General features: G+C 56.2%; 1 protein-coding gene across 12 annotated transcripts in view; it reads left to right on the top strand.

Moving 5' to 3' along the window:
- TCOF1 (treacle ribosome biogenesis factor 1) overlaps window positions 1-21,322 on the top strand; it is a 41,813-nt gene extending 20,491 nt beyond the window's left edge. For 2 of the 12 annotated variants that reach the window (XM_087429559.1, XM_087429552.1), the window contains 17 exons: window positions 671-808; window positions 985-1,170; window positions 1,265-1,456; window positions 1,537-1,740; window positions 1,820-2,023; window positions 2,103-2,309; window positions 4,899-5,009; window positions 9,635-9,821; window positions 11,369-11,505; window positions 13,156-13,269; window positions 13,575-13,803; window positions 14,268-14,350; window positions 14,891-15,071; window positions 17,297-17,812; window positions 19,232-19,329; window positions 20,087-20,125; window positions 20,836-21,322. In XM_087429559.1, coding sequence (XP_087285685.1) covers window positions 671-808; window positions 985-1,170; window positions 1,265-1,456; window positions 1,537-1,740; window positions 1,820-2,023; window positions 2,103-2,309; window positions 4,899-5,009; window positions 9,635-9,821; window positions 11,369-11,505; window positions 13,156-13,269; window positions 13,575-13,803; window positions 14,268-14,350; window positions 14,891-15,071; window positions 17,297-17,812; window positions 19,232-19,329; window positions 20,087-20,113 — 2,814 coding nt within the window. In that variant the 3' untranslated portion in view covers window positions 20,114-20,125; window positions 20,836-21,322. Of the gene's footprint in view, window positions 1-670; window positions 809-984; window positions 1,171-1,264; window positions 1,457-1,536; window positions 1,741-1,819; window positions 2,024-2,102; window positions 2,310-4,898; window positions 5,010-9,634; window positions 9,822-11,368; window positions 11,506-13,155; window positions 13,270-13,574; window positions 13,804-14,264; window positions 14,351-14,890; window positions 15,072-17,296; window positions 17,813-19,231; window positions 19,330-20,086; window positions 20,130-20,835 lie in introns of all 12 variants that reach the window. The other 10 variants (XM_087429556.1, XM_087429547.1, XM_087429554.1 and 7 more) reach the window with 9 other exon arrangements.
- The last annotated feature ends 44 nt before the right edge of the window (window positions 21,323-21,366 follow it).

The following is a 21,366-nucleotide window of genomic DNA, read 5'->3' as shown; positions in this document are numbered from 1 at the left end:
TAGGTCTATATTTGCTGGGGCCCCTGACAGGCTTTTTGGGGATTCCTTGGATACCAGTTAAGATTAGGTCAAGCTGAATAAAACATCAAACAACAATGGTTTTCTGTCTCGTTCTGCCATCCTGAGTACCTGTCTCCCACCTCATAGGCTAATATGGCTGCTTGAGCTCCAGCTATTACCTCAGCATTCTAACCAACAAGGAGGATGAAGACACATGGTACCTACATGTGTAAGAAAGTCAAATGTATATTCGACTGACTTTTTCATTAACCAGAAGTTAATCACATGGCCACTTAGCTGGCCTGGAGAAAGGGAGCCTGGAGAACACTTTTGCTCTGGGTAATCTTATGCTTAGCTAACACTAAGAAAAGTGCTCACAATAGTGAGTTTATTTGAGTGCTTATTATGTGCCAGGCACTGTGTTAAACACTGTGAATCTCCCATTTAATCCTCACAATAACCCTGTGGATGGGCCTTATTATTATTCCCATTTTGCAGAGGAGGAAACTGAGACCCAGTGACATGAAATGATTTGCCTAGGTTCACACAGCTATTAAATGGAGGATCCAGAATCCAAACTCAAGCATCTGAATCCAGAATTGGCATTCTTGGCTGACTGATGTACTGCAGCTCACCTTCTTCCTTCCGGAATTCTGTTTTCTCCTTCCAGGTGAAGGCCTCAGTGAAAACTCCTCAGACCAAAGCCAGCCCAGCTTCTGCCAGAGCGGCTTCAGCCAAAGGGGCAGCGTCAGCTCCCGGAAAAGTGGTCACTGCAGCTGCTCAAGCCAAACAGGGGTCCCCAGCCAAGGCAAGTGGGGCCAGAAGCCACAGGAGGTGCCAGGGGTGGGGTGGAGAGGAAGACCAAGCAGTGGCCCCTGCCCAGGCAGGAGCAGCCTCCCGGCACTCACACCGTGGGTGGGGCTTAACCTAAAAGGACCCGTGCTGGCCCTTCCTCCCCAATACTGTTACCTCCTCGTGATTCAGGTGAAGCCACCAGCAAGAACCCCCCAGAGCCGTGCCATCTCGGGGAGGGGCCAGGTAGCTGTGCCAGCTGGGGGAAAGGCAGTGGCCGCAGCAGCCCAGGCCCAGCCAGGGCCAGTCAGGGGCCCAGAGGAGGACTCGGAGAGCAGTGAGCAAGAGTCAGACAGTGAGGGGGAGGTGCCCGCTCAGGTGAGGCCCCCGGGGGAGGGGGTTTGGGGGGTGGAGAGCAGCCCTGTGCTGTCCCTCTGGGCTCCTTTCCCTAATTGTGTTTCTGTCACTCCAGGCAAAGCCCTCAGGGAAGACCCCCCAGGTCAGAACTGCTTCAGCCCCCACTAAGGGGTCCCCCAAGAAAGGGGCTGCCCCAGCACCCCCTGGGAGGACAGGACCCACAGCCACCCAGGTGGGGAAGCAGGAGGAGGACTCGGAGAGCAGCAGCGAGGAGGAGTCAGACAGTGAGAGGGACGCGCCTGCTCAGGTGAGGCCTGGGGAGGGTGGAGAGCAGCCTTCTGGGGTCCTTCAGGGCTCTCTTCCCTAATTCTGTTTGTCTCACTCCAGGCGAAGCCCTCAGGGAAGACTCCTCAGGTCAGAACTGCCTCAGCCCCCGCCAAAGGGTCCCCCAAGAAAGAGGCAGCCCCAGCACCCCCTGGGAAGACAGTACCCGCAGCCACCGGACCCACAGCCACCCCGGCAGGGAAGCGGGAGGAGGATTTGGAGAGCAGTGAGGAAGAATCGGACAGCGAGGGGGAGGCACCTGCTCAGGTGAGGCCTGGGGAGGGTGGAGAGCAGCCCTCTGCCGTCCCTCTGGCTCCCTTCCCTAATTCTGTTTGTCTCATGCCAGGCGAAGCCCTCAGGGAAGATCCCCCAGGTCAGAACTGCCTCAGCCCCCACCAAGGGGTCCCCCAAGAAAGGGATTGCCCCAGCACCCCCTGGGAAGACGGGACCCACAGCCACCGGACCCACAGCCACTCAGGCAGGGAAGCGAGAGGAGGACTCGGAGAGCAGCAGCGAGGAGTCAGACAGTGAGGGGGACGCGCCTGCTCAGGTGAGGCCTGGGGAGGGTGGAGAGCGGCCCTGTGCCATCCCTCTGGCTCTCTTCCCTAATTCTGTTGGTCTCACTCCAGGTGAAGCCCTCAGGGAAGACTCCCCAGGTCAGAACTGCCTCAGCCCCCACCAAGGGGTCCCCCAAGAAAGAGGTTGCCCCCGCACCCCCTGGGAAGACGGGATCCACAGCCACCCAGGCGGGGAAGCAGGAGGAAGAATCAGAGAGCAGCAGCGAGGAAGAGTCAGACAGCAAGGGGGCAGTGCCAGCAGCTGTGACACCAGCCCAGGTGAGGCCTAATGAGGAAGATACTACGGTGCCAGGCTTCTGAGCCACTGCCACCCACTTCTTGGTCAGAACTTAGGTTCAGGGCCAGGTGAGGAAGGAAGACCAGATTAAGACTCTGACTCCAGGATCCTTTCCCCCAGCTGCTGTCTTCCATGTCTCCTTAGGTGAAACCTGCTTAAAAATCCCCCAAACCAAGGCCTCCCCGATGAAAGATGTTCTAGACACTCCCATATCTACCAAGGGCTCCATAACACGAGTTGACGCAACAGCCCCATGGGAGGCTAGGCTGGCAACTAGGCAAATGAGGCTACGAATCCAAAGATGTCACAGTCAGAGAGTCATGAGGAGGCTTGGGCTGTGATGCAGGTACCATGAGGCCCTGGGGAGCTGGAGGAAGTCACATCCCTTGCCTGGGCCCTCATGTAGGCATGTGCATCTCCCCAGGGAGGGCTTGTGTAGCTTAGTATGGGGAGTGGGGAGAGAGAAGGACTGAGGAACTGACTTGCATCTGGACGATTTTCCCTTGGCTTGCAGAAGGCAGTAGGAGTGGCTATGTCCTGCAGAAGTTCACAGTGACAAACTCCAGGACTTACCGGGCTCAGAAATGTGATGGAAATGATTGACACAGGTCTGGTGGAGGTGTCAGATGGCAGCTGACATTGAGCCTTGGTGTCAGGAGAGATAGTAAGGAGCGGTGACAGGTAGGGCTGACTGGAGAGCCCCTGCCCCATCTAGGAGGACATCCCTGTCAGCTCCAGCCAGTTGTCACCTTGTGGAAATGTACCCTCTGTGTGGCCAGACCTTCCATTTCTTAAGGGAACTGGAACTCCCTGTGCCAGGCTGTGCTCCGCCCCCTCTTGGCTTTCTGTTCTCTTCATGAGTAAAACAAGCACTGAGAAGTCTGCTGGTGTCCCTAGCAATAACCACTGCCTTCAGTGCACCAGACCAACCAGTGAGCCCTCTGTCTCACTGATAGAGAAAGGGATGAAAGACATTGGCCCTGTCCTCAAGAGCTTATAGTCTGTAGGGCAAGACGAGGTGACTGGATTATTGGAAAATATTCCGGTAGTTCTGTCTGATGAAGCTGGGAGAACAGGTCTCTGAGAGGCCAGAAGAAGAGATGATTGAGCTAAGCTTGAAGGAAGACCAGAGGTTCACCAGGCACAGAAGTGGGGATAGGCACCCAGGGGGGCAAAGTGTATGCAAAGAGGAGGGGAGGTGAAGTCAGGTGGGTTCAGCAAAGGCCAGCCAGCCCGTAGGCGACAGTCATTTCTAGTCGCTTGATACCAGTAACATTTATGGGGGCCTAAATGCCAGACTAAGACACAAGGGCCCCAGCTGTGTGTTGGACTGTGCAGCATTTTTTTTTTCTTCAAGTTTTAAATGGGTTACTATATCAGGATGTCCTAATCTGCGGGAGAAAACCTGATTCACAAGAGCTTAGATAGGAAGGGGATTGGTTATCTCACAGTGCATGAAGTTTCAGGGCAAGGCTGCTGTAAAGGTGATTCTTTCAGCTCAGCATCATTGGTGACCCAGATTTCTTCCGTCTCTGTGTTCTGCCTGCCTCATTGTCACAGCAGTGTTGCAGCATCTCCTAAAGAGCTACAAAATCCCCCAGCTGACTTCCCTTCCCCTTGTCTCCTTGTCCAGATCTAAGGCATTGCTCCCTCTGCTTCCCTCCCCTGCACCCAAAAAAAGCCACTCACTGATGCGGGGCCTGCAATTCCCGTGATTAGCTGGGAGAAGGAGCCACCCTCCCCAAAGCCTGTTGTGGGGGCCACCAGAACAGAGTCACGGTTGTGTTAGCAAGGAAGACACGGGGACGTGGCTGTTGCAGTGTGTGTTGTAGTTGACCCATTTAAAAATTGGGAAATAACACACACAAATCAGGATCTTCTAGCTTCTCTTGAGAAACTGGAGGCCCCAGCGACCTAGGTCTCACTTTTCTGACTGGTTTGAGTAGTGAAAGGTGAGGCCTTCACACCAGTGGAGCTGCCCCCTGCCCCTGTCCCTGCCCTGGGCAATGCTGAGCTGGTCACCACCGGCACCTGCTACGCACTGCTTGCTGGGTCCTGCTCCATCTCTGGCCCACCAACTGCAGTTCCCACCCAGCCGGCTCCCCTCGTGCTGGCACGAGGGGATGGCTGCCGTCCGAACATTTTAGTCGGCTCCTGCTTTTCGCCAGAGGTGTTATAGCCGGATGTGAGCTGTGCTGGGGCCACTGGCTCACCCCTGCAACCTTGTCCCAGGCTGCTGTCACCTCTCGTTCAGACGCCAGGCCAGTAGCAGCCCAGCCGTCAGGTTTTAGTGGTGTCTGACTCAGACATCCCTTTCAAGTTCAGAGTGAGCTCTGGCAGGAGGATGAGCAGAGTGGAGGCTGGTGTTTCCAGTGGCTGTGGAGCATGCCAGGCTGGCAGCTGTCCGCCCGCCGTGTGTGGGTGTAGGAAGGGCCTGTGCTGCCTTCCCTGGAGCGCCAGCGTGTGCAAGGGGCATTGCTTGCTGTCCGTGGTTTCCCACCCCTAGCCCCTCAGTCGTGCTCCCCCTCAGCTAACACTCCCTCTCCCCCATTATGTGCTTGTCCCCTCAGAAGGAAGGTAACTCCCAAACTGTCCGAAGCAAGACCCTGGCCCCAGCACTCCTGGAGAAGAAGGCAGAGTCGTCGTCAGAGAGCAGTGACGAGGAGCTGCCGGCAAGCCAGGTAGGCCGTGCCTTGTCTCTGAGACGCTGCAGGCTCAGAGCTGGGCAGGCAGGTGGGCGGGCCTCTACGGGGGAGAGGGGGGCAAGGGCAGATCTTTCCCACTGAAACAGCACTTCACAGTTCCCAGAGCTCTTTCCTCCATTTTGACACATTCATCTTCACAATAACCCCGTGAGGTAGGCAGCAGAGCATCATTGAATATCCAGGCCTCAGAGCTGGATGCTGTAGGGTCAAGGCTAGCTGTCCCACCTGCCAGCTCCGTGACCCCGGGCACGCCTTAACCATTCTGTAGAACAGGCAGGGTAATCGTCCTCCCCTCTGCGTCTGTGCACTGGCACAGTGTGCTCCGTGACAGGGAGCACTGCAGGAGGGCACGTGATGTTGCCCATTCGACGTCAGGAATCAAGGCCCAGTGAGTTGAAGTGATTTCCGCAAATTCTCTTGACCCGTAAGAAGCCAAGGAAGGGGTGCACACTGGTCCCCTGGCCCCTTGTGTATCTCTGCTCCCTGTTTGGGCCTGGGCGCCTTCTCTGCAGGGCTCGTGGGAATCCCGTGGGCCTGGCCCAAGACCTCACTCGAGCACCTGTGGCACATCGCCACATGCTCTACTGCCCCAGGTGGCGCCCCCGAGAGCAGGACCAAGCCCACCTTGTCTCCCAAGTCTGCTGGGCTGGTATGCAAGTTTCTGTGTGAACCCCAGGCCTTTCCTGAAGACAGCACTGCCCTGTTTCCTCCTCTAGCCCCAAGCTCCTAGAAGCTTCTGCCAGGCTTGTCACAGATGCTGGAGTCCTGCAACTCCCATACCAGTGGGGTCTCCTTAACCATTTCCCCTTACATATCATACCACATGCTAATCAATCCATCATTAAGGTCAGATGCTGCTTGCACACCCCCAGTGATGGGGTGCTCACTGCCTTTCAATAACACAGGTTGCAAAAGTAATGATGAACAGCTACAACTAACATGATTGGTCACTTCCTGTGTGCCAGGCCTTGTGCTTAGCTCCATACTTGCATTATTCTCTTTAATCCCACAACAGCCCTGTCGGGGTGGGTCCTTCTGTTACTCCCATTTTAAGGAGGAAGGAATGAGGCTCAGAGAAGTTGAGTAAACTGTTCCGGCATCACATGGCTGGTAACAAGTGGGCAGACCTGGTGTTTGAACCCAGGCTGTCTGCACTCCACCCCGCCCCCTGGTACTGCCCCAACACTCCCCTGCAGGGAAGGAGGCAGGCAGGGCCCCGGCATTGCCCGCTGGCTCTGTGGAGCCTCCTCTGAGCAGGATCTAAACAGCTGGGAAGGAGGGGGCCGCTTCACCCTTCTCTGCGGGGGCGGACTAACACAATTAAAATGAACATCACGCTTAAACTGAACCGTTTAATTGGTACGTTAGTCCTAAAGGAGTCCCTATTAAAAGAAGAAGAAGAGAAAAGAGTCAGCAGTTTGTGCATTCCCCCGGGAGGGTTCAGGGAAGACAGCACGGCCTGGGGAAGCTGCAGCTTCCTCCTAAGAGGGGATTTTCAGCTCCTTAATACCCAACTCGCTGATTATGATGATTATCGTTATTATGCATTTATCAAGCACTTCTCTATTGACAAGTTTCGTTCTGTTTTTATTATTAGCCCGTCAGTGGGGAAGAGGGACCGATGCCAGGGTAGTGGGCAGAGCCCCAGGCGGGGAGGCGGAGAGAGGACTGTGGCTCCGTTCCCAAGCCCCCTTACTGTGCCTCAGTCTCCCCACAGTCTGCCCCTCGCCCTCACTCCCCTCAGTTGCCCACAGGGAAGGGGCCCACTCTCTTGCTCTAAGAGAGACTTCAGGATGGTGCTCTGTGGCTCAGCCCTGTTGTGCTGGGGCCTGGCATAGGTACCAAAGTGAAAAGACAGGGCCGGCCCCGTGGCTTGGCGGTTAAGTGCGTGCGCTCTGCTGCTGGCGGCCCGGGTTCGGATCCCGGGCGCGCACCGACACACCGCTTCTCTGGCCATGCTGAGGCCGCATCCCACATACAGCAACTAGAAGAATGTGCAGCTATGACATACAACTATCTACTGGGGCTTTGGGGGGAAAAAATAAATAAATAAAATCTTTAAAAAAAAAAAAAAAAAAAAGAAAAGACATAGGTACCCTGCTCTCAGAGTTGCAGGTAGAAGCAGAGAGAAGGGAGACCTGTAAGAAACCAAGTTAAGGTGTCACCTCAGAGGCCTCACATGGTTGGTCCTGGAAGGAGCTCCTCTTTAGTGCCTGAAGAACTGACTTCCAGGCCTGCACCATCCAGGCCACATCCCCAGAGAGTGGGGTTTCTCAGTTCCCTGGGGTGGAGCGAGCGCTGGATCTGTTAACCAGCCTCCAGGCAGTTCTGAGAGAGGCTCTTGAAGAGCTGCCCTCCGAGCTCCGCCACCTCACATTCCTTTGTGGCTGTGATCCTTCCCTAGGGTTGGCAGCCTGGGCTACTCAGCCCCCCGCCTCTACTCTGCCCCAGACTAGAGTGAGGGTTCAGTTGTGATGAGCTCAGCTGTGATGGGGGTGGGGGGCACTGCCCAGAGGCTCCCCAGTTTGGTCCTGCAGGAGGACGTCAGAGCCTGCAGGAGGAAGGGAGTCCCTGCATTCCCTCTGGGTCCTTACTGCCCAGCACCTCCAGGGAGGCACAGCCAGATGTTCAGGCTGCTGCAGCTGCCAATGAACCTAGTCAAACCAACCCCAGAAGGAAGGCCTCGTCGGCCTCGTGTGTACTGTGCTGTGCGTACCAGAGCACATCAGAGCCCTCCAGTGAGAGCCCTGGCTGGGATTACTAACAGCCCTTTCAGCAGGTGGGAAACAGGCTCACAAAGCTCAGGCTCAACCACACAGCGAGGTCGTGGCAGAGGTGGGGTCAGAAGCAGGGCTTGGACATGGCCCTCCTTGTGCCCCTGCCCTCCACAGCCCGGCGCCCTGCACCCACGCAGCCCAGCGGCCAGGGCGGGCAGCGTGGGCAGGTGGAACAAGGAGGAGGCGGAGGCTCTTGCTGTGGAGCTGCTTTTAACATCCCAGACGCTATTGTTTGCTTCAGTGGGTTCGTTGCCTCTCTTCATCACCGACAATCTGTTCCTCTGTCTTCTCGTATATATATAGATCCCCCCTCCTTCGACTGTAAACCTTCTCCCACTTTCCATCCTTCTCTCTTTCATCATGTGGGAAGGAAGGCTCTGGAAGTGGCAGATCAGAGCAGCCGCGGGGGAGGCTGTTGGCAGGAGTAGGAAGGGCCCCAGCCCGGCAGAGCTTCCGCCCTCGGTGGGCACCTTTCTGCTCTGCTCTTCCCTTCACCTCTCCCATGGCACCCTGAGGCCGGGTGTGGAGTCATGGAAGAGACCTGGGTCCCAGATGTGACCTCAGGCAGCTCCCTCCTGCTGCCCTGCGACCCCGCCACTGGCCAGAGAGGGAGCAGGACTCGGGCCAGACCTGACATGTGGGAATGGAAAGCCGACTCCTCCAGCTCCCTGGGTCATGGCTGCGTGTGCTCTCAGGGGGCCCTCACATGCAGTGGGCATATTCACCGGAGCTGCGGTTCCCAAACTGGTCCGCAGAATACCAGGACGCTGCTGCTTTCTCTTTTAAAGTCTTATTGGAAAAATAAAAGTGTACCCAAAGAGAGGACGACATGAAGACCCCTCGCAAACCATCTCCAGCCTTAGCAGTTCTGAGCTCGTGACCAGGCTCGTTTCACCCAAAGCCTCCACTCCGTTCCCCAATGCTCTTGGATTATGGAGCTTTTTTTATAATGCTCCTTTTTTCTTTTTTTTTCCAAGCACAACCACGGTATAATATCACACCTGAGAAACTGACCTACCCTGTCGGCATCCCCATTTCCCTGATTGTCTCATGAATATTTTTTATATCACGTGTTCGAATTAGAGCCACACACTGCATTGGGTCCTTTAAGTCTTAATCTGTTGGGTTTCTCCGTGCAGTTTCTTTCTTTTTTTTTTTTTTTAATTTATTTTTATTTTTTTCCCCCAAAGCCTCAGTAGATAGTTGTAGGTCATAGCTGCACATCCTTCTAGTTGCTGTAACCTGTGCAGTTTCTTTGTTGAAGACACTGGGTCCATGTAGCTGGGTTGCTGCATCCTGGGCCATGTCTCAGGAGGCCACATTAGAGTCCCTGGGTGGGGACACTAGACTGTGAACGACCCCCTGGGTGAATCGTGTGTTATGACCAGGCAGCCGAGGGATACGCTGCTTAGAGCGCCCCAGTCAGCGGGTCTCTGTCTCGGAATTTAGCCAGAGGAAAGAAGGCCGATTTGGACGTTCTGGCCCTGGCTTTGCTTCAGTTAGGCTCTGTGACCTTGGGCAACTCATCCCCTCTCTGGACTTGTGGTTTTCCCATCTGTACAGTGGAGCTAATGCTGCTGACCTCATGGTTTGTCGTGAGGCTCAGATGGGCTCCTGTGAGCTGTGAGGTGCTGTGCTGGGTCTTGGCAGGTGCACGGGCTGGGAGTGAGCTGGGAGTGCCCCGGGCAGCTGGAATGGCCTCTGCCCGGCTGCCCTAAGCTCTCAGCACCCCTTGCCTTGTAAAACCCTCCCCCACCCCTACTCCCCTTCCCCTGGCCATGCCTTTAATCGCTGGGGGGGTGTGTTTTGTTTTTGTTTTTCAAGGTGATTAAACCCCCTCTGATTTTTGTCGACCCTAATCGTAGTCCAGCTGGGCCAGCTGCTACCCCTGCGCAAGCCCAGGCTGCAGGCGCCCCGAGGAAGGCCCGGGCCTCGGAGAGCACAGCCAGGAGCTCCTCCTCAGAAAGCGAGGATGAGGACGTGGTCCCCGCTACGCAGTGCTTGACTCCTGGTGAGCGTGGGCCCGCTACGCAGGGCTGACACACCTGCTGCAACCACCAGGCTCGGCTGGGCAGGGCCGCTAGCACACTCACACCCCTCTGTTGAGGCCCTGAAGGGAGAGGACGCTGGCTGAGGCACACAACAAGTTGTTGGTCAGCAGGGGCTGAGGCGCACAGCAAGCTGTTGGTCGGCAGGGGCTTGGGGCAAGGTCTCTGGGCCCTGCATTGGTTCATCCCCATGAGGGGCTGGCTCAGGAGAAATATTTGCCAGGGCTTCTCTGTGCTGCCTCCAGAGGGCAGACCCCAGACCAGAGGCTGGAAGCTGCAGGGACCAGGTTTCTATGTAGTCTAGGGAAGAGCTTGTGACAACTGATTGCCTGAACAGGGTGAGGTGGTAATTAGCCTCCCGTTCCTGGTGGCATGTAAAGGGGGTTAGTTAATCCCTAAACAGACGTTGACGTTGTAAGGAAGAATTCCACCTATCAACGAGAGACAGGACCAGATCTGGGATTTCTTTTTTTTTTTTTTTTTGTGAAGAGAACTGGCCCTGAGCTAACATCCGTGCCCATCTTCCTCTACTTTATGTGGGACGCCACCACAGCATGGCTTGACACGCAGTGCGTTGGTGCGCGCCTGGGATCTGAACCTACGAACCCTGGGCCACCAAAGCGGAGCGCGCACACTTAACCACTTGCTCCACCGGGCCGGCCCCAGGGATTTCTCTTTCTTTTGAGAATCTGTGATTCTCCCTGTGATAGCAAGAAAATGGTTAATTACTGCTATTGTTATTGTAACACTTTTTAATGAGGATATTAATACCTGATTTTGGTAGGCTAATTAAGAAATACAGATTAGCACAAAAGAAAAAAACGTCACCTGTAATCCCACTACCCAGGATAATTACTGTTAACATTTTACGACTGTTAACTTTACAAAGACCAAAGATATACCTGTGTGTTTTTAGTGAGTCCGTACTGTAGGTGTGCTCAGTAATCTTTACTTGATATGTTGTGACATTACATATTTACAGCATGATTCCTGCCGGCTACAAAGTAGTCCTTTGGGTGCACATACCATAGTTCATTTAGCCAGGGCCGTGTTGGAGGGAGCTGAGGATTTTGTTTGGGTGGCTTTTTGGGACAGTGCTACATGAACATGGTGTAACTAGGCCTTTGCAGATGACCGCGGTGATTCTCACGAGAGACTTAAATGCACGGGGAGTGTCACGTGGCCCCAGTGCTCCCGCCTGTTGCTCAGGAGCAGCAGCCTGGCCAGCTGAGGGGAACGTCACGGAGGACTGAAGTGTGGGGAAAGGCCGAGAAGAAAGCCTGGGGTCACTGCCACAGCAGCCCTGTAATCTCCCTGAGCCTTGTAACATGGAGATAGCAACGGCTCCTGCCTGGAAGGCTTGGAGGGAGCATTAAACAGGCTTCTGCCTCATAAGCCCTGAGCACCACGCCACGTCCCCGGAAGGGGCTGTTAAATTGGGTATTGCCTCAGCTGAGAAGGCTATGGGGCTTCTGTGTCCTGACGTGTACCCCATCCGGCTCCATTTCAGCCATTAGAACCAACGTGGTGACCGTACCCACGGCCCACCCAAGGACAGCCCTCAGAGCTGGCGCTGTTGGGGCCAGCAGTGGTGAGGAGTCCAGTCGGGTGTCAGAAGGCAAGAAGCAGGAGGCATCAGTCGCCCAGGTACCTGGTGGGCAAGGGAGGGCTCTGCAGGCCAGCAGAGGTCAGGAGCTCCCCGCTCTCCCTCTGCTTACCCACACATACTGCTGGGTGGGGTTGCACTTGCTCTCACCCACCCCCCTGTAGGAGTAGCTGCCCCTTGCAGCCAGAGCCTTTCCTGGGCTGGCTACAACCCTAAACCAAGCTCCCGAATTACCTTTGAGTGGCCGGGAAGAGTGCTCTGGAACATGGCACCCAGCAGAGCCAGCGCTGCTCCCAGAGTCCCTCATCAGCTTTTCCAGCTTGCTCGGGCTTTTGGTTTGTTTGTTTCCCCCCAGATTTGAAATGCCGTGAACGAAAGTGGCCGTGTTTTAGTGTTCACGGTAGTGCCTCTGGGCATTCTTTGCAGCCTTCACCATTTTCAGTGCGTTTTTACTCAGTCCTTGCCTGAACCTAAACACTGGGCAGGTAGAGTTAACAGCTCATTGTTCCAATGATAAAACTGAGCTCTGTCTTCTCAACTAGAGGTTGAGACTTGTCTCAGATTAGGCAGGACCAGAACCCAGGTCTCCTGACCCCCAGTCCACTGTGCTCTGGGCTGCATCGGTGTGTTTTCCTGCCTCATGGCTCCCGCCCCCTTCTGAGAGGGCAGAGAGAACTGTGTAGGCCTTGGGGGGCCTTGGGCACCCCCAGCTCAGAGGACCCACCACGAGCTACAGCCTGAGAAGAGCTTCCCGGGAGCGTGGGTGCTGGGTGGGGATCGGGGCCGTGGTCATCACACCCAACAACCTGCATCCCTTGAGCCATTTAGCCAGCAGATGGTGCTGACATCTGTCCATGCCAGGCACTGGGGATACAGCAGGAACAACACAAGGGGGGGTCCCTGCCCTCGTGGAGTCCCCGAGTGAGTGAGGAGGCAGCCACTAAACAAGGAAACAAAATCAAGTACTCACCAGCTGGTGAGCGCTTTGAAGGAAACAATAGAAACTGGAGAATAACAGAGTGAACTGCTTCAGAAAGGATGGGCAGGGATCGCCTCCCCGAGGAGGTGACATTGAAGCAGGAGAAGCAGCCGGGCCATGGTGAGCTGGGGAACACTCCAGCCAGGGAAACCCAGGGACAAGGACCATTTGGGGAAGCGCTTGGGGGTGAGAGCTGGAAGAAGGCGGGGCAGCTGGAGGAAGTAGCAAGGGGTGACGGGCCAGGCCCGGCAGGCCACGGTGAGGGCAGTGGGGGGGCGTGGAGGTTTTCCGCGAGGAGTCACGCCCAGTTCTGTTATCAGTTTTCTCTCCCTGATTGCTGGCAGATGTGGGAAGCTGGCACCAGGGAGACCATGGAGGAAGCTGTTGCAGCCACCAGGCTAGAGACATGTCCCCAGTGAAGGCTCAGATCGAGCGGTGGGGCCAGAGCTGCTCCCCTTCCCTGGGCTGGGAGCTGTCTTTGAATCCTCTGAGAACGATATGCTTATCTCCTAACTGGAAGCCTGGCACTATTTTCTGCCCAGATGGTGATATTACCCCTCTGACCAGCCCTCAGTCCCCCACTCCAGCCCCATGGCTCCTCTTGCAGATACAGGTCCCCTCCCACCCCAGCCAGACAGGGTCTGACCTGGGCATGGCATAGGTGGTATCCCGAGAAGCCAGGAGTCTCAGGGCTGCCTTTGGCTGTCCACAGGTGACAAAGAAGAACCCAGCTGACCTCCCGCTGACCCAGGCCGCCCTGAAGGTCCTTGCCCAGAAAGCCAGTGAGGCCCAGCCTCCTGCTGCCAGGACCCCGTCTTCAAGTGGGGTGAGCTGGGAAGCCAGGGTGCCAGGCCCTATCGTTGGGGGACAGTGATCAAAGACTACAGAGGGTAGAAGGGAGGGCCCAGGCAGGGGCCTGAGTCCCAGTGCCAGCACTTACCTGCCCTGTGAGCTTAGCACACGCACTTACCTCCCTGGGCCTCGGCTGCCCATCTTGGAGAGCTATGGGAGGGTGTAAGGAGGCCTGTGTGGCAGCTACCAGGGCCCGGCCCCTAACTGAGGTGTGCAAGAACCACTAGATCTTATTTCCCCTCAGTTTTCCTTCAACTCTTTCTCCTTTCACCAAATTAGGTTGACAGTGCTCTGGGCACACTCCCTGTGACGAGTCCTCAGAGCACCCCTGTTCCGGCCAAAGTGACCAACAAGCCCAGAAAGCCCAAGGTTCCTGAGGTCCGGCGGGCCTCGGCCACTCCCTTGGGACACTCCAAAGCCAAGGCCTCTGGACCCTCGGATGACAGCGAGGACAGCAGCGGCAGCTCTTCAGGGAGCAAGGAGGATGCTGAGGGGCCCCATAACCTGGGTGAGGGTCCCGGGAGGGAAAGTCTGCATGGGCCTGGAGGAGGGGAGAGGCCGCTGATGGAGCCCTAGGCTTGGGCCTCTGTTTGTATCTCCACTGGTTCTGCGACCTTGGCCTTAGTTGTCCTGTATGGCCCCATGAGGAAGTTGGTCCAAATGATATCCAAGACCCTCTGACTCGGCTGTTTGACCGCTCCTAGCCTTTTGGTATCAGGCTCCTATAACTGACCCCCCAAAATCTCAGGGCCGGGCCCTCCAACAAGAAAGCGGAGAAGGGTAAGTGAGGCCTCAGGATGAGAACAGAAGGCTTTAGCGTTGAGGTTCTTGCCCGGAATGCCGTGAATAGCAGCTGACCTTGAAAGGGAGCGCTAGGAGCAGATGAAGCCTTAGGCGGGAGGGTGAGGTGCATACAGAGGGACCAGGCCCTCCAGAAGGGCTCCCAGCAGGCTCCCTGCGCTTCTCCAGTAGGTGCAGCCCCCTCCAGGAGGGAGACCTTGGTGGAGGAGACCACAGCAGAGTCCAGCGAGGATGAGGTGGTGGCGCCTTCCCAGGTAACTGCAAGGGAGAGGGCTGGCAACCTCAGGGGTTTTCGGGCAGGAGCCCCATGCCAGGCTTCCGCCCACCTGATGCAGTCATAGGCTGAGGCCATCCCCCAGTTCAGGGATCTGGGCCCTACCTCTTCCCAGGGGCCCTGGGCAGGGTCCTGTCTGTGGAGCCAGGCTGTCTCCTCCCCTGAGGCCCCATTTCAGCTTAAAGCCATGAGTAGCTGACTCTTGGAGTCTGTAGAAAGGGCTTACCTTGATTTTGGGTGATTCTCAGATAAAAACATTCTTTAGCAGATGGGATTTCTTTTAAGGTTGTCATCTGTACATGGCAAGTGCTCGTGATTTTCCATTTGCATTAGTAGTAAGAAATTTTCTCTTTAAATGTGCCTGTGTAAAATATATACTAATTAAAATAGTGCAGGAAGTACACGTGAAGGGCTGATGTGCCCGGTCTTAGGGGTCCCTGGGCTGGTTTCTTCGCAGCAGGCCATGCACTCAGGCTGGGTTGGGCAGGGTCCCAGCCTCTTTCACAGTGGGCTTCTTCAGTCTCTCCTCTCAGGTTATGTGACCCCTGGGCTGACTCTGGCCAATTCCCAGGCTTCAAAGGCCATTCCCAGGCCAGACCCCAACCCTTCAGTTTCCTCTATTCCGGCCACCAAAGATGCCCCAGACGGCAAGCAAGAAATGGAGCCCCAACAAGCAGCAGCCACCATGTCCCCTCAAACAGGTGAGTTGAGGGCTGCAGGAAGGGCACAGCAGGATGTGGAGGCAGAAGGCAGTGGGCCCCTTCTTTCCCTCCCTCAGGAACAGTCCCACCAGCATGGGCCTGTCTGTCACCAGGGCCTCTCCAAGCGAGCCCTGGTACCCCTGCGTCAAGCCTAGAGGTGCTCATCAAAGTGCAGGGATGGCCCAGGCCCAGGTGTCTGGCTCCTGTGGTCTGGGACAGCCTGGAAGTCAGGTTATCCAGCCCTGTGGGATGCTGGTGCACCTGGCAGGGTGAGCCCTGCCTTAGAGGAAGTGCACCTTGGCTTGCCGAGTAGGCCTTGGCTCTTTAGCTGTCTGTTGACTTTTCTCCTAACAGATGGGCTTATGGCGTGGGGTGTAGGAACTCAGGGTAGCTCAGACAAAAGGCGGGAGCCACATTTGGAGAAGTCTCCAGCTCATGGCCAAGACCCCAGGTGATGGACTGACTTGCTTTAAAGCCTCAGACAAGCCCCTGGCCACTCTGGGCCCCTGTGTATTAACCATACCGGGCAGGGGGTGATGCATCCATTCGGGGTCAAGGCATGGCACACAGAAAAGGAAGGCAGGGCCGGCCCTGTGGCTTAGCGGTTAAGTATGCGCGCTCCGCTGCTGGCGGCCCGGGTTCGGATCCCGGGCGCACACTGATGCACCACTTCTCTGGCCATGCTGAGGCTGCGTCCCACATACAGCAACTAGAAGGATGTGCAACTATGACATACAACTATCTACTGGGGCTTTGGGGGAAAAATAAATAAATAAATAAATAAAATTATAAAAAAAAAAAAAAAAAGAAAGAAAAGAAAATTGGAAGGCAGACTGGAGTGCTCACATCACCTGGCCTGGGGCATCAGCCATCCATGACTCTTCCAGTGCTAAGGGACAGGTATCTCAAGTGGCCACACCTGGGACAGCTCTAGGTGTTCTGGGGTGTTTGTAGACAGAAAGCAGAGAAGTGAGCTGCAGAGAAGAGGTTTCCAGGGCTAACTGTGCCCTCCTCAGTTTCCCTCTCCAACTGCCTCCTGCCTTTGCAGGAAGCACCGAAGGACTCAATTGGGCCTCCGTCTGTCCTGGGACCCCCTCTGCTTGGCCTATCTACCCCAGCCCACCAGGGCTGCTTCAGACCCCACCCTGGGGCCCACTGCACGCTGTAGGGAACAGGCCCCTGCGACATGGAGCAGGGCCAAGCCACTGGGCACCTTTCAGAGCCCAGCATGTAGGAGCTCTTGTGCCTGTGAGGCCCAGAATGGAGAGGAGACCTGCCAAGTCACCTGGGAGGTTAGGGACAGCATTGGGACGAGTGCTGATGTCCCATGTGCTTCTCCTCCGGCCCCCCACCCCACCCCCAGCAGTGCTTGGGCTGTAGCTGCAGCTTGCCCAGTGCAGGTCAGCAGAAGAGGCATTGCTCACTTTCTTCCCCAGTGTTCTCTCTGTGGGAGGCGGGTGCGACAGGGAGACATTTAGAGGGGGCTGTGGAAGGTTTTCACACGTGTAGTCAGCACACAATTATCAAAGGATAGCAGAGGCGTGGAAAATTCTAAACAAAGGCTGCACCAGCAGTTACTCTGGCAGGCAGTAAACCTGCTCAGTCAGCCGCCACGTGCCTATGCACCACACCCATCACCCTCAAACCACCTGGACCCCTGACCAGAAGGGCCGTGGGCCCACTGTGTGTAGATGGGCATGAGCTGAATGGCTGCATGGGTTTTGCTCTTATTATGAATCTACAGTTTAGAATAGGGGGACCTCACTGTCCATCTAACCCCTCATTTTACAAACAGGGAAACAGAGGCCGTGGGAAGAAACAGGTTGGAGAGCAAGTTGGCGGTAATCAGACCTAGAACTCAGGCCTCTGGGCTCCTATCTCCCTCCTGTCTGACCTTTCATTTCGTTGATAGATTTCAGGCCCTTTCATTAACATGCTGGAGTCATTTTCCATCCCCAATCCAAACTTGAGTTCCTAGTGTGAGGAGACAAAGAAAAGATCTCTAAGTTAGGAACGGGCAGAAAGCTGTGAGCTCGGAGACCCAGTGGGAGCAGAGTGACCCCTGGGCCTCGCTTTCCTCATAGTGACCCCTAGGCCCCGCTTTCCTCATCTGTACCATCGTCAGAGGAGGTCAGTTTTATCCCTGGACCTCCTTGGCTCTTATACCACGAGAGGTCTGTTTCCCGACTCTCCCAGATCCGTGACCCCAAGTCCTCTCTCCGTAGGCAGAAGGGAGGCTAGCACCACACCTCAGAAGACCCGGAAGCCCAGGAAGGGGGCTGGGAGCCCCCAAGCCTCAACGCTGGCACTGCAGAGTGACATCACCCGCCGCCTCCTGAGCGAGCCCTGGCCCCTGAACGAGGCCCAGGTCCAGGCCTCGGTGGTGAAGGTCCTGACGGAGCTGCTGGAGCAGGAGAGGAAGAAGGCCGTGGATGCCGCCAAGGAGAGCAGCAGGAAGGGCCAGGCGGGCCGCAAGCGGAAGCTGTCGGAAGACCAGCCGGCCGCCAGGACCCCCAAGAGCAAGAAGAAGAAGCAGCTGGCGGCCGGGGAAGGTGGGGAGGCTGCTGTTTCCCCAGAAAAGGCCCCCAGGACTCTCAAGGGGAAGTCCAAGAGAGACCGAGCAAGTGGTGACATCAAGGAGAAGAAGGAGAAGCCAGAAGGGGAGCCGGGGACGGTGGAGGTTGAGGATGGAGACCCAGGCAACACGAAGAGCAAGAAGGAGAAGAAGAGATCCGACAAGAGTAAGTGGCCGCGGCGAAGCACATGTCCCCGGCCCTCGCTGAGGGCTGTCGGTCACCACGCGAGCAGGACGGGCCCTCGGCCAGCACAGAAGGGGTAGGGGAGGGAATGGGCTGTGCGGGGCCAGGTAGTGGCAAGGCCAGAGCTGGATCCTAGAGCACCGGGGCCAACGCTCCAGGGAGACACCTGTGGCTCAGGGCATGGCCCCCCCGGAGCCCAGTGCTCACTCACAGCTGCCGGCAGTCACGTGCACTTTCAGCTTCAGACTTCTTGGGGGTCCAAGCCCTCGGATGGCAGTTTCCCCTCAGAGGTGCTGGCTGCCCCTCACTGAGCCCTGTGCTAGACTCTGCATGCAGAGGGCCCACATTTAACCCTCGTGCCAGCCCTGGACGATAGGTGATATTTTGTTCCCATTTCACAGGTAGAAAGTGTCTTTTTTTTTTTTTTTGAGGAAGATCAGCCCCGAGCTAACATCTGATGCCAATCCTCCCCTTCTTTGCTGAGGAAGACTGGCCCTGGGCTAACATCTGTGCCCACCTTCCTCTACTTTATATGGGACACCGCCACAGCATGGCTCGACAAGCAGTGCATCGGTGCACGCCCGGGATCCCAACTGGCGAACCCTGGGCCGCCTCAGCAGAGCGCGTGCACTTGACTGCTTGTGCCATTGGGCCGGCTCCGAAAGTGTCTTTTTAAAATAAATTTGTAGGCCCGGCCCCGTGGCTTAGCGGTTAAGTGCGCGCGCTCCGTTGCTGGCGGCCTGGGTTCGGATCCCGGGCGCGCACCGACGCACCGCTTCTCCAGCCATGCTGAGGCCACGTCCCACATACAGCAACTAGAAGGATGTGCAACTGTGACATACAACTATGTACTGGGGCTTTGGCGGAAAAAATAAATAATAAAATAAATTTGTAGAAGTTTTAAAAACTGAGTTAAATAGTAAAAGTCCAAGTGGTCCATGGATGGGGCAGAAATCATGAGGCTGGCCCCAGGGGCTCTCAGGCCAGGGCGGGTGGTCACAAAGGCCTGTGGGCCTGTGTTTTGATGGCTCCCCAGGGTGTGGGGTGAGCTGGGGACCTGGCGTCAGCACTGAGTTCTAAGACCTCTGGAGACCTGCCCTGTGTGTCTCCCGACGTTGACCCCAACACTTAAGGTTAAAGTGTGCCGGGCCGGCCCTGTGGCTTGGTGGTTAAGTGCGCGCGCTGCGATGCTGGTGGCCCGGGTTCGGATCCCGGGTGCGCATCGAGGCACCACTTCTCCGTCCATCCTGAGGCCGAGTCCCACATACAGCAACTAGAAGGATGTGCAGCTATGACATACAACTATCTACTGGGGCTTTGGGGGGAAAAAATAAAATAAATAAAATCTTTAAAAAAAAAGGTTAAAGTGTGCCGTTTAGGAAGTTTTCTTTCTTCCCTTAGGAAAAAAGGACAAGGAAAAAAAGGAAAAGAAGAAGAAAGCGAAAAAGGCCTCAACCAAAGCCCCTGACGCACTAACCCAGAAGAAAAAGAAGAAGAAGGTAGCATGTGGTCCTGAAGGCTCTCAGGCCAGAAAAGGGATCCAAACTCAGTCCCCAGGGTGAATGTGATCAGCCCTGTCCTGTGCGTGTCAGGATACAGGGTGGGGCAAGCCAGCCCTGGTCCCTGCCCCCTTTCCATTCTCAGGGTCCAGTGCAGGGGGCTTGTGAGTTGTGACGCTAGAGAAGAGCCGGGGGGGATGTGCTCCCTGAGGAGGGACAGGGTCTGAGCGTGTGGAAGCCATGGGAGTGACCCTGTCTTGTCTGTGAAGTAGAGGGATGTTCTTGGGATGGGTAGAGAAAAGAGAGACCCCCCCCAGGGGGTAGGAAAGCTGTTGCAGGTTTCCAGGTGAGAGGAAACATTCCCTGGGATGTGTGTGCCCAGCTGGCAGGGTATCCCCACCGCAGAAACACACACCTGTCTGCTTCAGGGGTGTCAGAGGCTGATGGCCTGAACTGGGGAGTGAGGGGGTGGCCTCGGCACCTTATCCAGGTACAGTTCTCACCATGGCCATCAGGGTCTCAGCTGTGTTCAGAAAAGCTGAATATCCGTTGCTGTAAAGTCCTGGGCTCCTTCCTCGACAGCACATGGGGCACCATCCCTGCCCTGGGGGCGGGTGGGGGGACGTCCCTGTATACCCAGTATCTCCTGGGGGCGCTGCGAATCCTCAGGAGGGAACCATCACATCCCCTCCTGGTGGGGGCGGCATAGGTGGGGAGACGCTTCCGGTACAAGAGCCTCTCACTTCTCTCCTCGCAGAAGAAGACAGCAGAGCAGACAGTCTGAGGGCGCAAGGCGGTAGGTATGCTTCCCAGCCCAGGAACCCCTGCTGACTGTCCACTCCCTGGTGAGGGCGGGAGGGCAGCTCCGGCATCTGCCATGGTCCCGGGGAGCCAGGAGGGGCCTGGTAGCTAGGCCCCGAGGAGAAGGGGAGGCTGGAGAAAGAGGTTTTCTTCCTCAAAGTCGGGGGTGCTGCCAGGAGCCGGAGCTGCAGAAGCAGAAGGACCCAGGACAGCGGTGGCAGTGGCTGACCCTGAGCGCTGGCTGTGCTGCACCTCCCTCAGGAGGTGGGCCCTGGGCTAGCTCCTCTTTGTAGATGAAGATCAGGCTTGAGGGTCGGATACAGCTCTGTCTCTCCCTCACTGCTGTCCAGTTCCTTTTCCTTATGATTTTGTAACTCGAGGACGTTTCTTCTTGGGAAGGAAGATGGTTTGCTCCAGACAAGCCATTCCAATGGATTTGTGCTTCCCGGGTGGTGGTAAAGGGTTAGGTGCTCTACCCGCCGCCCCTCACAGGGCCACCTGGGCTGCTGGTGAGGATTAGATGAAGTGAAGCACGAGAGCCCTCAGCCCAATTCCTGGGACGTGGTCAGCGCTCAGAAGTGTCCACTGTGGCTGGTTAATGCCCCTCCTCTGCATCAGAGATGCTGGGTTTTGATTTTATTTTACTCTCTTTGATGGGGAAAACGGTCGGGAAATCTTACGTCTGGATGTGTTTCCTTCCCCCAGAGATTTCTCTGCCAAGTGGTGACCAGCCCCATGCCTCTGCCCTCTGCCCACCATGGGTTGGAATTGAATTTTTAACTTCCCCTCCCTCCCCAGAAGAAGACGGCTAGCCGCAGTGTCTGTGCTGGCTGAGCCGGTGAGCCCTGCAGAGAGGCTGCTCCAGGAAGAGGAGGTGCACCCAGCTCCGTGACCTCCACTCACTGGCCCCCTGCCTCCTGTTCCAACAGAACGCCTCGTAGAGATGTGTACAGTATATATATTTTTTTAAGTGACCTGCCCCTCCCCCCTCCAGCCCAGCATGCCCAGAGGCCTCCGGACTTGCCACCTCTTTGCCCTGCAGACCCAGTGAGGCCCAGCCTGTGGCTCCTTCCGTGTCCTTGGTTTCCAGCTGATGCTGAGGCTTTGTCCTCCATTTGTCAGTCTTTCCGCATTTTGTTCGTGGTTTTTTTGTAAGAACTCAGAAAATAAAAGACTCGAAGGAAGGGTATAAGTTCCTAGTGTATCTGGGGCAAATGTCTTGCAATTGACTTATTC

The sequence above is a fragment of the Ceratotherium simum genome, chromosome 4 (genome assembly GCF_057802395.1).
Source record: "Ceratotherium simum simum isolate JZ-2026a chromosome 4, ASM5780239v1, whole genome shotgun sequence".
Lineage (NCBI taxonomy): Eukaryota > Metazoa > Chordata > Mammalia > Perissodactyla > Rhinocerotidae > Ceratotherium > Ceratotherium simum.
Note: the sequence above shows the minus strand (reverse complement) of the source record. Positions and strands in the feature narration are given on the sequence as shown.